The sequence below is a fragment of the Clarias gariepinus genome, chromosome 3 (genome assembly GCF_024256425.1).
Source record: "Clarias gariepinus isolate MV-2021 ecotype Netherlands chromosome 3, CGAR_prim_01v2, whole genome shotgun sequence".
NCBI lineage: Eukaryota > Metazoa > Chordata > Actinopteri > Siluriformes > Clariidae > Clarias > Clarias gariepinus.
Window position 1 is genome coordinate 2,340,067 of NC_071102.1, and position 16,523 is coordinate 2,356,589.

General features: G+C 40.0%; 1 protein-coding gene across 1 annotated transcript in view; it reads left to right on the plus strand.

Annotated features, from left to right (window-relative positions):
* Positions 1-16,523, plus strand: part of itfg1 (integrin alpha FG-GAP repeat containing 1) — a 154,111-nt gene that overhangs the window by 64,464 nt on the left and 73,124 nt on the right. The window contains exon 10 of the mRNA XM_053491718.1: positions 9,416-9,588. Within this exon, the coding sequence (XP_053347693.1) occupies positions 9,416-9,588 (173 nt within the window). The remainder of the gene's footprint in view (positions 1-9,415; positions 9,589-16,523) is intronic.

Here is a 16,523-nt window from a genome sequence, read left to right on the forward strand (position 1 = left end):
TATTTATTTACTTATTTATTTATTTATTTAATAAATCATCATTCGTAATTATTCTTTAAATAATGGAGTTTAGTAAAAAGTCCCTTATTCCAAGCAATTTTCCCTATTGGCTGAATAATTGTGATGAAGTGGATTTCATCGGTAAGTCTTTTAAGCGGTAAGATTTAAGCGGTAATTATAATATAAATATAAACACGCGGTACACAGTCGATGTTTCAGTTTATAGCGCTCAAGGCTTGTGTGCTGCAGCTCACACGCGGTGTGTGTACGCTAGACTCTAGACTCTCCCGGGGTGTTTTTAGTGTGTGTGTGTGTGTGTGTGTGTGTGTGTGTGTGTGTGTGTGTATGTTAATGCATGTGCCCAGGATCTGCATGAGATCCAGGATTATTTTTATTTTTTTTACCACTTATAATAAACACTTTATAATTAGGCTCGACTGAGTCACTTTTTTATTTTTTTTTATTTCTGTAGTTTGTTAATTACGAAGTCTCTGATTATCCTGGATGACACTGATTAGCTTCCGGCTTCCACTTTCTCTGATTAGGGGTGTGTGTGTATAAGTGTGTGTGTGTGTGTATATACATACACACACACACACACACACACACACACACACAGATTTTAGAGTTACATTTTCTAATTACTCTAGCAACTAAAATAAGTACATTTTACACGGAATTAAAGTTAGAATAAAAGAAAATCCCTTCAGAAATGTCTCATGTGATGTCACTGTACTGTAGGTCCACACTATCACGTTTAGGGACGCACCACTACCGATACCAGTACAGCTCCAATACAGCACTCATACAATCTGTAAAATCTATAAAACTGTCCCGATACTATTGCACCGATACCACATTGTGGCAGAGCTGGGTTAGGGTTAGGGTTAGGGTTAGGGTTAGGCCCCGCCCCTCTCTCGTCTCAAAGTTGATTTCGATAAGATGATAACACTGAACTATGTTTCCTGTCAAAGGGGGAAAAAACCCCACGCGGATGGACATCAGATCAGTGTGTGTTCTCTCCTCGCCGAGTTTGATATCATCCAGTAAAAGTCCAACAGTACGGTGATGTCCCCTGTCCAGTACGTGTCTTGCTTGCCAGACGCTTCCATAGTCACGTTCTATAACTAGTAACACGAGTTAATGAGTTAAATATGACTATTTGTTACGTTTAATAGACGCAAACAGGCAATGACGGTATGTAAAGTGAAGATAACCATGTCACGTGTGAAAACGTGTTCATATGCACATGTGCAGGAAATAAAATCCGTCTCCGTACCTGACAGAAACAGTGCTAACAAACCTGCCCTGCCTATCGAATCTAAGAATTAACCTATCTGTACAATTAAAGGTCCTGCTTTGACTCGAACGCCCTTTGTAATACAATGCGGTTTTCCCAGTAAGTGCAATTGCATGTAGAAGAACATCAATTACCATGAGGTAATCCTTACCCTTACTAAAAATAATAATATTAGGATTAATAAGAATAAAGAGATCAGAAGCCGCCCACCCGCCTGTTTCGGGCCTTTTTTAGCCTTCGAGCTTCATCACTGAGATGTGGACTGGCGGCACCATCGGTCCTGTGTGTCTCATCATTTTAACTGCGCGGTGGATTCATGAGGATGTTACAGAGAGGCGCTCTACGTGCAGCATGAAGCGCTTCAGACGTGGGACATTCCGAAAAGTAGTGTTCACACTATGCTCTGGGACAACAGCAAGTACTGGTATCGGTATTCTGTGTCAGCAAGGACCCAAATAGAAGTATGTGGTGCCTCCCTAGTGGCAGGTTGAAAGTTTCCAGAGGTATTAACCAGAATCAATACGCCTTCAGTTTGCCGTGGTATGGGATATACCACTCACTCATCGTCTATACCGTTTTATCCTGTAACACACTAAAGGCAATTTGGGAACGCCTATTAGTCTAATCTGCATGTCTTTAAACTGTGGAAGGAAACCGGAGTACCCGGAGGAAACCCACCAAGCACAGGGAGAACATGCAAACAGAGGTGGGAATTGAACCCTCGACCCTGGAGGTGCAAGGCGACATCAATACAGTATTTGTTGAGAAAAATGAATTGTTTTGCCCTATCATCTGGAGATCACTAGTTCGATTCCCAGGTGACGCTCTATCCTCCTGCACGTTCCTTAGCGATTGTGTGAACTTTCTCTGCATACTTAAGCGTTAGAATTTCACTATAAACTAAGAAGAACAAACGCTTATCCACCATGATTACACTCCTGTGAGATCCATGAAGACATGGTGTGTGTGAAGGACAACTCAACCCAGCTGAACCTTCATCTTTGGGATAAAGTGGAACTGGAACCTCAACAATTCGTGAATGAACACGAATCCACATGGCCTACTGTACGCTCCAACATCTAGTGAAAAAACCTCCACAGAAGAGAAGAGTAAAGGGAAATACATCTGGAACTGGTTTGTCGACAAGCAACAATGGGTGTGAAAGCAAGGGGTGCACATATTTTCGTTCATTAGAGATGGCACTGTTGAACATGTATTTCTATATATATTAATTCATGTTTTTTTTTTGTTTTTTTTTAGCTGTTGCTTATTGATTATCTTTAAATTCATGTCCATTGACTTCCTGAGCAATAAGTCATGAGGTATTTTGTTATTTAAAGGTATCTATAATGGCTTATGGCGTAATTCAGCAGAATCAGACATTAGAACCTGAAACTATACGTTTAATATTCCTTATTTAAGACCAGTTGTCCAAATGCACAGAGACACTCCAATTATGAAGCGTAAATTGGAGATCATCAGTTCTATACAGCACAGGCAGGAGGGATGGGAAGAGAAGAAGGAGATCAGATGAGAATAAGTAAGACCCAGGGGACCAGGCAAGATATGGTGAGATGATGAAGGAGTAAATTTGAGAGATTTAGACCTAATACCAGTGTGGAGGGAATTATAGTCATCCAAGCGTCTCAAAACATTCAGCATCCAATCAGCATGGACGACAGAGCCGGCCCAGACGAGGAGCGATGCTTCGCAATGTTTCAGAGATGAAAAGAGAGAGAGAGAGAGAGAGAAAAAAAATCACATTTTCAGAGATAATATGGGAGTCGAAGCAGAGAGTCAGGTAGAGAATAGAATATCCTGAGCCTTAGATCCTCCACTCAAAGGATGCAGAGTGTTTGAGATCCAGTGAATACTTCTTTAAAGAAGAAAAAAAATCACAGGTTTGTATTAATGCACTGTTATCGTTTCTATGGTAACGGGTCACTTACACGAACTGTCCACATAAGTAAACAGGTTTGTAAATTTAACAAAGAAAACAACATGTATTGTAGATGTGGAGACGTTTATATATTTAAAAATTTGGAAGGAGTCTCCAGTGTCAGAGGAAATTCAGGAAAAATTTTGTCTTTTGTAGTTTTTTAATATCAGAGAGTGAAAAGAGAGACGGGTGAGGGAACGAACGTTTATAGCTGTAATAATGTACGAGGAAACAGGAACCAACTTGCTACACAGCTTTTACTTTAAATGTAACAACAAATGAATAAAAAGCATCACAATAATAAATAAAAGGGGAATAAACATCTGAACATGAGGAAAATAATGAACTCCTTGGTGTTAACTGTAACCCTGCTACATCTCACCATCCAGTCACTAATTATTTTCTTAAAATGGCGTGACATGAGGGTTACATTCTTTACTCGGGAAACAAAACAGAGCTTGTGTGTGTTTGGTGACAGGATGTAGGAAGTGGTCATGTTTACTTAAAATAAAATCATCAAACCAAAGAAAAATTAAAGACATCATGTTTCATTACCCTTAATAACAATTCTGGTTGTTTTAAACAAAAAAAAAAGTCAATACAATCAGGTCCCAAACTGAATTAGAAAGTCTATATTGAACGCTGTGATGCCTGAAATCTGTCACATGGCCTCAGTCGTGACTTTTGGACGATGTGTTTATTACACCAGTACAGCCGACCGTTCATCTGAACGCAGGTTAATACACCAGTGTAATGTGTCGTCCAAATGTGCGATTTGTTTTAGAAACCATTTGGAGAAACCGAGAAAGAGAGAGCGAGAGAAAGCCGAGGAGGAGCGAACTAGAGATGGGAGAGCGAACTGATGGGTTTAATCAGAGAGAGAAACGATCTCAGGTCCATCCATCTACACCTCTCCTGATTCACTCTGTCAACTCTAATGAGGGAGACGGGGGGGATTTAGATAGATGAGTCAGCAGGAGGAGGAGTGGACCGATTCGCACTATTAGCCCGACTCCATCAGAGTCTCGACTGTACGAGTCGGACCGGAGCGTCCCCGAGGTTTATCACGTTACATAAACAAGAAAGAATGTTTCTCAGTGATGATCGTCTCAGAGGACACTGCAAATTGTTCGGTGCTCGCCAAGATTTAAAATCTCATAATGCGAATCGGTGTGTGCTTGCCAAAGTTTTAAATGTTAGACTTGGACACATGGGGATGAATTATCCTGTTTTAAAAGTCATTATCTCTTGGCGATGGGGGACAAATCGATTTGTGATGTATCGCGATTCTCTCGTGTGGGAATTCATGTATGGCCACTCCGGACTAAAAAATCCATTTTTGAAAACTGTTTTTAATTTTTATAAACAGTGAGTGGAAAGTAACTAGGCATTAAAATGGGTAATAATGTCCATATTTATAATTTAAATTTATTTAAACTAATTGTATGTGTACTTTTAGTGTACTGCGTGTGTTTACATCACACGTGCTGCCACTCGCGGCCGATGTCTTTTTGTACTATCGAGGTGGGAAAAATAAAATCCTATTTACTATCATCTGTTTAGAGACTGTTTTCATCATGACTCCAGTTAAACTACAAGTTCTACCGACGGTAAATATTGCGTCATTCATTTTCACTCACCCTGAATGTTTGCAACTGAGGTGATGAGATGCTGCCGTTCCGCCTTAATCCTACAGGTGACGCACACTAAGCTATTATCACTTTGGCAGACAGCACAGCGCAACCCTCGTTATTTACAGGTTTTAGGTTAACAGCCAATTTAAATTAGGATTTCTTGTCATGTAAAATTTTCCTGCAGATACTTTCACTAGTTTTAAGTACATTTCTAAAATCTAATAAAACACCTGATCGTACAGAACAGCCATCGAGAACGTCTCTGGTGCTTTTTCTTATTCTTCCTTTATACTGTATCTTTACTTGTTTTTTCTTTTTGATCATTTTATTTCCTTCCTCCCTTCATCTCTCTCTCTCTCTCTGCCCTTTTCACTTTTCACCATTTTTATTCTTTCCTTTTTCACATTTGGTTTGTTTAATATTTCTTCGAGGCGTTTGAGAACAGTTACATCGAGCACCTCACAATGCACCAATCAGCCATAACATTAAAACCACCGTGAGATGAATAAGATTAATTTTAGCTCATTACAGTGTCAGGGTCGGATACATGAGGCGACTAGTGAATAGTCAGTTCTCGAAGATGATGTGATGGAAGCAGAAAACCTGGGCGACTGTTATGATCGACGAGACTTTTCCACCACAAATCAGTTTTTTTCGTGACATTTGTAAAGACATTTTTTTTTCACACACTTGTAATAAATCATAATAAAGTGCATAATATACCGTATACAACGTACTATAGGACAGAATCAGTGTGAGCCCTGAGCTTGTTTTCCCTCTGACGAGACGTTCCCGTGCAGGAGTGATGGGGGACAGCTCATGTCCAGTCTGCTCCGTAATTTCATTTTCGTTGCGGTCACTGCAGACAACCCTGTCTCACAAAGATGGGTTTCTGGAAATGGTAGCAGGATGTCTAGCACTTTGTGGCGATTTCAGGAAATTCCGCTTTGATTTTAATCCAGAATGTTCAGCAGAGTTTAAGTTTAAGCTTCAAACACACTTTTAAGGCCACATCTATTCTACAGAGTGAACTTGGATCATGTGAATCATATGTTGCGATGCGAGACGATCTGATCATTTTTCAAAGACAGAAAAACTCTGCAGATGCTGATGGTCAATAAAATGGAAAATAAAAATCAAATATATATATTTTTCATTCTTTCTGTGCGGCCTGATACGGGTCCAACGCCCGGTGGTCTAGACGACTGGGTCGGAGACGCTCCCAGTGATGATGCACAACCTGCTGGGTGTGTGACGCTCCGAGTCGTGTTCTGCTGGGAAACCAAGCGACCTGCCATTCACATGGATGTTACTTTGAGCACGTAGCACCTACAGTACGGTACCCAAACACTCTTCCTGACCATGTACACCCGATCACGATGACTGTGACGGCAGTGTGACGCTCATCCAGACAAAGAGGTCAGGGTTTTGACTCCGCCTCTAAATTCCCCAGATCTCAATCGGACCGAGCGTCTGTGGGAAGTGCTGGAGGAACGAGTCTGATCCATGAAGGCTACATCTAAAATTATGTGCTGCTTACGGATACAACACACACACACACACACACACACACACACACACACACACAGTCCAGGCTCTAGGTCCTGGATCAGAGCTGTTTTGGTGGCCAGAGGGGGCGCAAACAATTTTAGGCAGGTGTGTTTTTTTTTTTTTTTCCTTTTAGTCCAATCGGTGTGACTGACTGATGAGATGAAGTGATTCACCGGCTGTGATTTATTTATTCAAAGGGAAGAGAAAGTCGTGTTAGCAAGCATTAGTACTGTTACCAGTGACCCCCCACCCTCTCTCCGTGTCTCTGTCTCTCTCTGTCTCTCTCTGTCTCTCTCTCTCTTTTCTGCACCTGCTTCTCTATTTAACATTCACAAGTGCATGAGGTCTGTAGCATCTGTGTTTCTGCCTCCCCAATTCAACACTAATCACCCTCTGTGTGTGTGTGTGTGTGTGTGTGTGTGTGTGTGTGTGTGTGTGGGTGTGTGTGAGAGAGAGAGAGAGAGAGAGAGAGAGAGAGAGGACACAAAGCTGTATTCATTCTTTGACAGCTCTGCCTCTTTTAGCTCTCAGGTTTTTCTGGGTTCATCTCTTTAACACCCTCTATTCAGCCACCCATCTACACACACACACACACACACACACACTCATCCGCTTCCTGTGTTAGTCTTACTGATGGGGAGAGAGAGAGCGAGGGGGGAGGGGGAGGACATAAACCGCCCAATTTCTATTCAGTCTGATTTGCTTCAGATGCTCAGGACTGGCATGAGAATAGTGATTGTGTGTGTGCGTGTGTGTGTGTGTGTGTGTGTGTCAGAAGATGCAAGGCTGCAGTTGAAACACATGATACAGAAAGACAGGATTGCTAAGTGTCTCGTGTTTACCTCCAACATATTTGTTTCAGATTTTATAGTCAGTAATCTGATTATTGTACAAAAGTCCGTTATATATTTATGGAATCACGTCGTGTGATGATTAAATCCGAAATCCATCCCGTTCGTGTTTCAGATGAAACGTCCTGACGTGAACGACGTGGTCTCTATTTCCCAAAGAGTTAATTGAGCGTGTACTCTGGTCTGATCACTGCGAGCCGGCCCGGAGGTTCTACCACAGCATACCTGGCGTCTGATTATTAATCACATTATTATTTTTTTTTTACTTTTACTTTTGAGTCGTACAAGGTGAGAGTTTCAAACAGCTGGAAAAAAAAAACCTCAGATCTAATCAGAATTTGAAACTCGCAGCAGATATTCATCTCTAATTAATTCTTGGCCTGGAGGATTTATCGAGTCTGTTTGTAGAGATAAATTATACACGTTCTGCTCTAATTTAATGTCGCAGTTTTTATTCGTTTATTATCCGTGCGTCACGTCAAACCTCCGGGCTGATGTTATGGGTCTCAGCAGAATTATTGGCACCCTTTAAAAGAACGAGGGGGCGAATTATAAACTAAACTTGACTTCAAACTCAATTATTGTGAAACTATTCAAGAGCACCTAATAAAAAAAATGCTTAGTAATGTGTTTGTGATCCACGACGGACATAAACACCACTTCCTGTTAAGGGGGAAATCAGTTACAAGACCTTCCCTTGATAAAAAATAAATAAATAAATGATCCACCGTTCGTGAGATCCTGCGACGGCGCCTACAGTATGTAGAGATCACTTCCTCTGTGTGTTACCGTGGTAACGTAAAAACACCTCAAATGCTTGTTGATGCACCTGTGAACATTTTACTCTTCTGAATTAAAATACTGACCATAGCGTATATTAAATCAGAAATAGATACGTTGCAAAGCGTATAGGATTGAAAAGTAAATAACCTGAGAACAAATGTAAAGAAATTAAATAACGAGATAAACGCTGTCCTGTAGAGAGTTAAAATTATTTTTGAAACATTAAGGATTGTCAATAGAATAAAGATGATTGACTGATTTTTTATATACTACTGATGAAAAGTAAAAGTTTGGAGTTACTTGCAAAATCTTTTGTTTAGTGATTTCGTTTCTTCACTCTAGAACATTTCAAAAAGATTTCAAAACTCTGAAATAACATGTTTGGAATTAGGTAATTATGTAACAACAACACTAACAGTCTGTTGTTATGTTAAGACGTGAAGGTCAGCTGTTCTGGAACAGTTCTCACAAGAACAGTATTGTGTCGAGTGTGTTTGTGAAACCCATCAAGCTCCATGATGAAACTGTCTCTCATGAAGACCAAACCTGAGCTCTGCTGCAGAGGAGAAGTTCATTTAGAGTCACCAGCCTCAGAAATCACCGATTAACAACCAGCACCTCAGATTAGAGCCGTTATGAAGCTTTACAGGGCAGAAGGAGCAGATAAACATCTCAATATCAGCTGTTCAGAGGAGATTATTGGGGATTTTGGATAATAAACATCTTCAGTATTGTTTTACAGTGTAAAGAGAAATAAACATCAGGGAAGGCCATGGAGTTGGAAGGGGTGTACAAACTTTTGAGTCAGACAAAAATTGTGTACACACATTAGGAAAATACAAAACACGTATACTAAATGTATTGCTACATGATAATATTATTAATATTATATTAATTCAGACTATTTATTTTTTTCTGAAATGTGTATATTTGTTTTGTCTTTATATATAAATTAATTATAAATGACGATTATCATGTAATATTGTGTCATTCGTGATAATTACGAACAGCGCAGGAGTTTAATGTCGGTTGTTTGTTTTTGTGCTTCAGAGAGGCGCAATGACTGATGGGTAATTTTACACGTCCATCTAATGAAGCGTTGTTCACTCCTTCGCTACAATGTTCTCATTTCCCTTTGATCTCTGCAGTTTGGAATCTTCTACCTACTAGCTGAGCGCACTGTAACCATGACAACACTCTTAGCAGTACTAGCTACTACCCGCTAACTACCGTTAATGCTAGCTTATTCTGATTAATGCAGATGAAATGAACATTAAGGCGATTGTTTTTTTTTTCCTTATGATATTCTGTCTCGCACTATATTTATCTCTGTCTCTGTCTGTCTGTCTCTCTGCAGTGGATCCCTGTCCTGACAGATTTCCAGAGGAAAGACTCACTGTGGGGTTTTGTCCCTCCCCCGGACACGCTTTCGAAAGACGGTCTTCACCCCCCCATCACGCTACACCTGGGCGACTACAACCTGGACGGGTTTCCTGACGCTCTCGCAATCCTGAGAAACACCAGCAACAGGTCAGAGACACGAGGGGGACTTTCTGAGACGTGTGTGTGTGTGTGTGTGAGTCGGTTCACCTGTCGCACAGCGAGCGCTGTCTCTCTCCTCTCCAGGCAGCGTCTGCCGCTCTGTCTGTCCTTTTCAGTGTCAGGACTGTAGGCTGTGGTAATGCCACACACACACACACACACACACACTGCGATGAGATTACTATCGGAGAGCAAACACCACTCACACTCACACAGACATGTCTAGCCTTTCAGGCACAGCTTTATACACTTAATGATAAGAATTATTATAAATACAGATAAATCAGTTCAGACTGTGTTTTTTTTTTCTTCTTTTTTTTCTCAAGGTTAAAGACGTTTAATATCTGATACATTTCATGAGGTCACGTCTGACCAATCAGGTCACAGCTCAGGGAGAAAGCAAAAACAACCCAAAGGTTTAAAAAAAAAAAAAACTCCGGTCCTTTAAACACTTTTATGTGTAAATTATTTATACACAAACCTTTTTATATCCTTAAATATTGTTTGGGAAAAAAAAACTCATACAGTCGTACGTCTATAATGAAGTAAAGGGGGAAATAAGCAATATCCCTGATTATAACAAATAAACAGATCCATTATTCAATCAATAAATCCTTTTATGTAGTGAGAATCTAAACCACCTGGTGTCCATAAGAAAACCTCGTCTTAATGAGACTCAGGTCGAGACGCAATAAAATGAAGTCAGCTGACGACCTGAATGTACCAGAGTATCACATCTATGGAGGGTTTCTTCTTCACTGATGGTTTGACCTTATTCCAGGACTCAAGAGCTGAAGAAGGTCTAATGAGATCTTAACATGGGCTTAGCATTAATACACGAGTTAAAGAAAAAGTAAAGAGCAGGTGGTTTAATGCTCCAAGCTGAGATCTGTATCGTTCTCCAGTGTAACATGTGTATTGTGTTTAATAGCAGATCAGATAAGAGGGGAACCTCTGGGATTGTTATAGTAGCAATGGTTGCTAATGTTAGCCTTCATGACGGTGATCTTGTAATAATTTCTCGAAGTTCATGAGATAAAACTTTTATTAATCCCGGAGGAAATTCTGACAAAAACAAGCAAAGAGAGTAAAAAAAAAAAAAAAAACACCATAAAATAAAAGAAGAAAAAAATCCACAAACCAGACACGAGGCATCACGACCCTTAATTTTGTAAAAAAAATAAAATAAAAAGTTGGACACACAGATATCCACGCAGATTTTATTATAATAAAGAGATAAAGTCGAGCAGCGGTGAGTCGAGTGTGAAAAAGGAGACGAAGTAAAGAGAGAGAAACAGGAAAACAGGAATGTAAGATGAGCTGATGAAGGCAGGTCACTTTTAAGATCCTGCTGTGTGTGTGTGTGTGTGTGTGTGTGTGTGTGTGTGTGTGTGTGTGTGTGTGGAGAGAAAGGGAACAACAAATTTGGCTGTCATTGCAAAATAACTGATAAAAACCACATGGAGCGCATAGCAAGCTCCACACACACACACACACACACACACACACACGTTTCCATGTGTTGACATGTCACTTCTTCATTCTCTCTCTCTGTCTCCTCCTTCACATTGTTACTAGATTTGTCCTTCCCCCTTCTGGGCTTGTTGTCCTCTCATTGTCCTCTCGTTGTCCTCCTGTCCACCTTTCACACACGTCCATGGACACAGTAGCAGTAAGTCTTCAGGGATGTAGATTAAAACAGTATCCAGGTGTGTGTGTGTGTGTGTGTGTGTGTGTGTGTGTGAACAGAAGTGAATCAGTTCCTGTAGACCAGACTGATGAGAGACGACTCCTCCGGTCCGATCGAGCGTCTGTGGGACGTGTGCTGGACAAAACAAGTCCCATCCGTGGAGGCTCCACCTCGCAACTTACAGCAACTTACCACACACACACACACACACACACGCACACCTTCAGAGGTCTAGTGGAGTCCAGAACTGAAGAAAGGAAATGGAAAATAGGAAAAAAGAGAACTGATGAAATGGAAAGATGAGAGAGGAACTTGGAATAATGGACGAAAGAAAAAAGCTACAGAATAAAAGGGAAAAACAATGAAAAGGACAGTTATTTCACCTTAGCTTCTTTCAGACCACACACACACACACACACACACACACACAGCTGGTGACCGCAGTGTGATTGCATATGTATGACGTGCAGCAGTTCACAGCGAGGGCGACGTTAATGAGCTCGTCTGCCCTTCTCTCACACACCGAGAGACTTCACCCCGCTGCTCATCTGTGTGTGTGTGTGTGTGTGTGTGTGTGTCTTCATCATCCTCATTAGCATCGTTATCAAAGCAGACTGTACCTGGGATTGGAAACACTGCCGTATTTTCCCGACAGTGATTCGGCGTCCGATCACAAGCAGAGGGACATAAACGTCTAGTGTCTCCGGTGACGCTGGTGATCGGATTTAGGACTCTGATCCCAATGAGCCGGACACACGTGACACTGGGTGCATCATCCGTCGTCTCCCATCATCCTGGTGTCGCCTGATATCACAACACACAGGATGCACGGCGGGTTTCAGCCAACAGGATGGAAGATGGAAGGAAAGTTCAAAAATATAACAAGAAAGAACCTGAAAGAAAGAGATGTGTGTGTGTGTGTGTGTGTGTGTGTGTGTGTTGGGGGGGGGGGGGGGGGTAAAAAAGAAAGAATGAAGGAAGGAAAGTAATAAAAAAATAAAAGAAGGAAGGAATGTGGAAGTGTGAAGGAAAGAAGGTAGAGTAGACAGGAAGATAAAAATAATAAAGGATGGAACAAATGTTAAAAGTAAAGAAGCAAAGTAAAAAAATAAAAAAATAAACAAGGAAAAAACGGAATGAGGAGAGATAGAAAGAAGGGAGATAAAGGCGTAAGGCAAGAAGGTAAAAACTAATAAAGATTAGAACAAGCACGAACTATTAAACTTTAAAAACTAATAAAGGAGTGAAGTAATGTGAAAGAAAGAAAGAAAGAAAGAAAGAGGGAAAAAAGACGGAAAGAAAAAGAGTATCAAGTAACATAAGGGAAGTAAGCAATTAAAAAGGAATAAAAAGCTAAAGTAGAGAACCAACAGGAATATAAAATAACAGATGGAAGGAAAAAGGAAAGAAGGAAGGAGGAAATAAAGAAATAAACAGAGAGGAAACTGAGAAACCTGAGCTTTGAACATCAGTGTATCCGCTAATCGCTAGTATTAGCATTTACTCCGCATAAGTCTTCAATTCTGCCTTCTTTATTCTTCTCTTTATTCCAGTTTCCTCTCATCCTCTCTTTTCTCTTCCTTTTAGACACCTTTATTTTTTCTCCTTTCTTTCTTTATAATTTATCCCATCGTTCTTCTTTTCTTTTTTTATAAATCTTTAGAAATCACTCATTTTTTCTCATTTTTTTCATTCGTTTAACTTCGAAGTTAAATGAAGGACCCCAACCCCCCAGCACCCCAGCACCCCCCACCCCCCAACCCCCAACCCTTCTTCGTCATTCTTTTATTAATTTTCTACTTTGGAATTTTTACGTTCTTTCTTACATTGTTCTTCTGCATCGTGTCCACAAATTAAATGCTGGGTCGCATTTTGTTCATTTCAGTGTGGATGTGTGTGTGTGTGTGTGTGTGTGTGTGTGTGTGGGCCTGCATTCACTCAGCTGCCCTGTTGCTAGGCAATGCCAATCCACCTGGTGTTGGTGTGTTTAGCGAGTCTCGTCTCGTTCGTCGATCAGGATTAATGTGCAGCGAGCGGCGCGCGCTCCATCTCAGCGCAGCGTCAACATCAATACGGCTCAGGCGACAGGACGCCGATGCAGTAACGCTCGGCTGTCTCATAGCTCTCTCCGCGTTTTGTACGAGGAACTTCAGCGGGAACGAGCTTCAGGAACCCGACAGGAACATCATACGTCAGACGTCAGTCACGTGCGGACCAGATGCAGCGTTCTTAGAATGCTAAAGACATTCTCCTGCATTAAAATGCAATAAATCTCTGATATTATTTATAGACGGCATTTATTTAAAAAATGCTGCATGTTGTTTCTCTACTGAAGATAAACCTTATGTTGATGATATTCTCGAGTCGTCTCGAGTAAAGCCAAGGGATAAAGGTTTTGAGTTTTTTCACGCAACAAAAATATAAAGTTTTAAGCAACTATTCATATTTTATTTTGTTTTTTTAAGGTCCAAGGTCTTAAAATTGTAACAAACCCAGAAAAAATTTAATATCAAACCGGGATGTTTGCAAAATTATTATACTTAGAGAATATTTAATCAAATCAGCGTTTCATTATTCTAACTAAAGTGGTTATTCATGTGGGCGGAGCTAAAAACATGACTCAAGTACTGACGAGTTTCGTTATTTAGACTTTTGTAGCTTCAATAATTAATTCAGTATAAACAAATTGAACTAGATGCCTAAGGCACGAAGTATTAAACTTTAAAACCGTTACACCCTGAACTGTACACGTGTTACTGAGTAACTGTTTTGTTAGAATAATGAACTGGAGAATCAGCCGTTAAATCCAGCTGCAGTATTATTATGATTTCATCAATATTCTGTTTAAAGATTTTATAAATATCCCAAATTGAGATGAAATTATTTCTGGTTTTGCTACAATTTTAAGACCTTGGACCTTAAAAAACACTTTTAAGAACTTTTATTGTAATTTTGTTGCTCAGAGAAGACTTAAAAGTTTTATCCCCTGGTTTTATTTATTAGCTTCACAACAGAACTGAACGCGTAAATAAACGTGTCTTATTTAAACACCTAGGGTCCCGAGCAGCGCGTATCTGTTACATCATCCGCCATCATTACAATTTATAAACAAACTTACAGCAAACAGCGCGGGATGCCTGGGTGGGAATAGATTGCAGCGCCACCTGGAGGATTATAAAGGGTGATGTTTTACCGCCTCGAGCGCCTCCAAAGTCTTGACGTGTGTGAAATGATTGGGTTTGAGATTTATTCGGTTGCAGAGTTTGGAGAAAAAGGGAGATTTTTAACACGTACAGCTTCTCATAACGTGACGGCGTGAGGATGAGTTTCTGTCACGCATTTTGCAGTCAGTGTGGTGAATCAGTGAATCTGAACATAAAATTATTATTTTTATTTTATTGACATTTTCCCCCCCCAAGATTATATTTTTGCTCAGTCAGATTCATCTAGACTTGTTTGTTTGTTTGTTTGTTTGTTTGTTTGTTTGTTTGTGATTGCACCACAGACTCGTGTGTATAAATGTTATGTTGATTCTGGAGTGTGTAATTTTAAACAGAATGTAAAGGTAATGTTTTTCACACAACAGTTTAAAAATAGAACAGCAGTAAGCAGCGTGCTGCTGATTCTGAGCTCTCACGTCTCACTCTCGTCTCACTCACGTCTCACTCACGTCTCACTCACGCTGCTTTGGAGCAGAAATATGTCAATCACACAACGTGTCAATTAAAAAGGGTTAAGTGTGACATCTTGATAATGTTTCTGTGCCGAGTGTGTTCAGTGTGTTCAGTGTGTTCAGTGTGTGGTGTGTGTGCCGCGTGTGTGTGCCGCGTGTGTGTTGTGTGTGTGTGTGTGTTGTGTGTGTGTGTTGTGTGTGTGTGTGTGTGTGTGTGTGTGTGTATGTGTTAGTAAAAACTATAAACTAGCAGTTTGTCTCTCTCTCTCTCTCTGTGAAGTAAGGTAGAGATTGGGAAGAGAAAAGGAAAGAAAGTTTGGAAAGATTATGGAGAAACAGAGGAAGTGTAGGAAAGTGTAAAAAAAAAAGAAGAAGAGAAGAAATAGAAAGGAAATGAAAGGAGAGAGAAGGGTAAGAAAAAGAGAAGAGAGAAAATACTACGCAGAAAAGATGAGGAAAAAAGGTGAAGTAGAGAAGTTAAAAAAGAAGGAAATAAAATAGTAAAAAAAAACAAATGGAGGGAAGAAAGAAAAAAATGAAAAAGAAGGTAAGAAAAGAAATGAAGAGAAAAATGGAATAAAGAATGAATATGTAAAGGAAGAAAAACCATGAAAAGAGTAAAGAAGTAAAATAAGGCTTAAAAAGAAATAAAGGAGAAGATTAGGAGTAGAAAAGACAAGAAGGTAGAAAAGAAAGAGTCCATAGGAAAAAATTAGAGGAATGAACGATGGAAGAGAAGGAGGAAAAATGAAGGAATGTGTAAAAGAAAGGAAGAAGAAGTAAAAGAATAGTAAGGAAATTGAGGGAAAAGGAAAGTAAAAAGAAATGCAGAAGAAATTAAAAGAATAAGGAAAGAAGGACTAGGAGGAATTAATGTAGAAAGAAAAAAATAAAGAAAGGAGAGGATAAGGGAAGAAAGGACGGTAGAAAAGAAAAAGGAGAAGAGTAAGGCAGGAAGGAATGAAGGAAGAGAAACTTGGAAATGAGGAAGAAATGAAGTGAAAGAAAGAAAGAAAGAAAAAGAATTTAAGGATGATGAGGAAAGAACAGAAGGAAGGAGAATACTGGAGAGAAGAAAGGAAGGAGAAGACTGGAGAGAAGAAAGGAAGGAGAAGACTGGAGAGAATGAAAGAAAAGAGGAGACTGGAGAGAAGAAAGGAAGGAGAAGACTTGAAAGAATGAAGGAAGGAGAGAGAAAAGGCCAGAAAATGAATGAAGAACGAAGGAAGTAACAAATGAAAAAAAGAAGGGAGTTAATTAAGAATAAAAGAAGAAAAATGAAGTGATGAAATGAGCTGGCTATAGTTCAGGATCAGAGACTCTGGTTCCTCGAGGGTTTCTGTTGTTAGTGATGAGGTTCTGCAGTTGGATCCGGACTGAACCGGTTTTACATTTTAATTCTCACAGTTTATCTTTGTGTTAAAGGTTTAAGAGTCTCATCTTTGTCACACTTTTACCTTTTTCACTCGTCTTTCTCTCCTGTTTGTGTGTGTGTGTGTGTATCAGTATTTCTGACTACCTGTGTGCCACAGAGCAATGCTCGGCCCTCTGTAGTTTCTA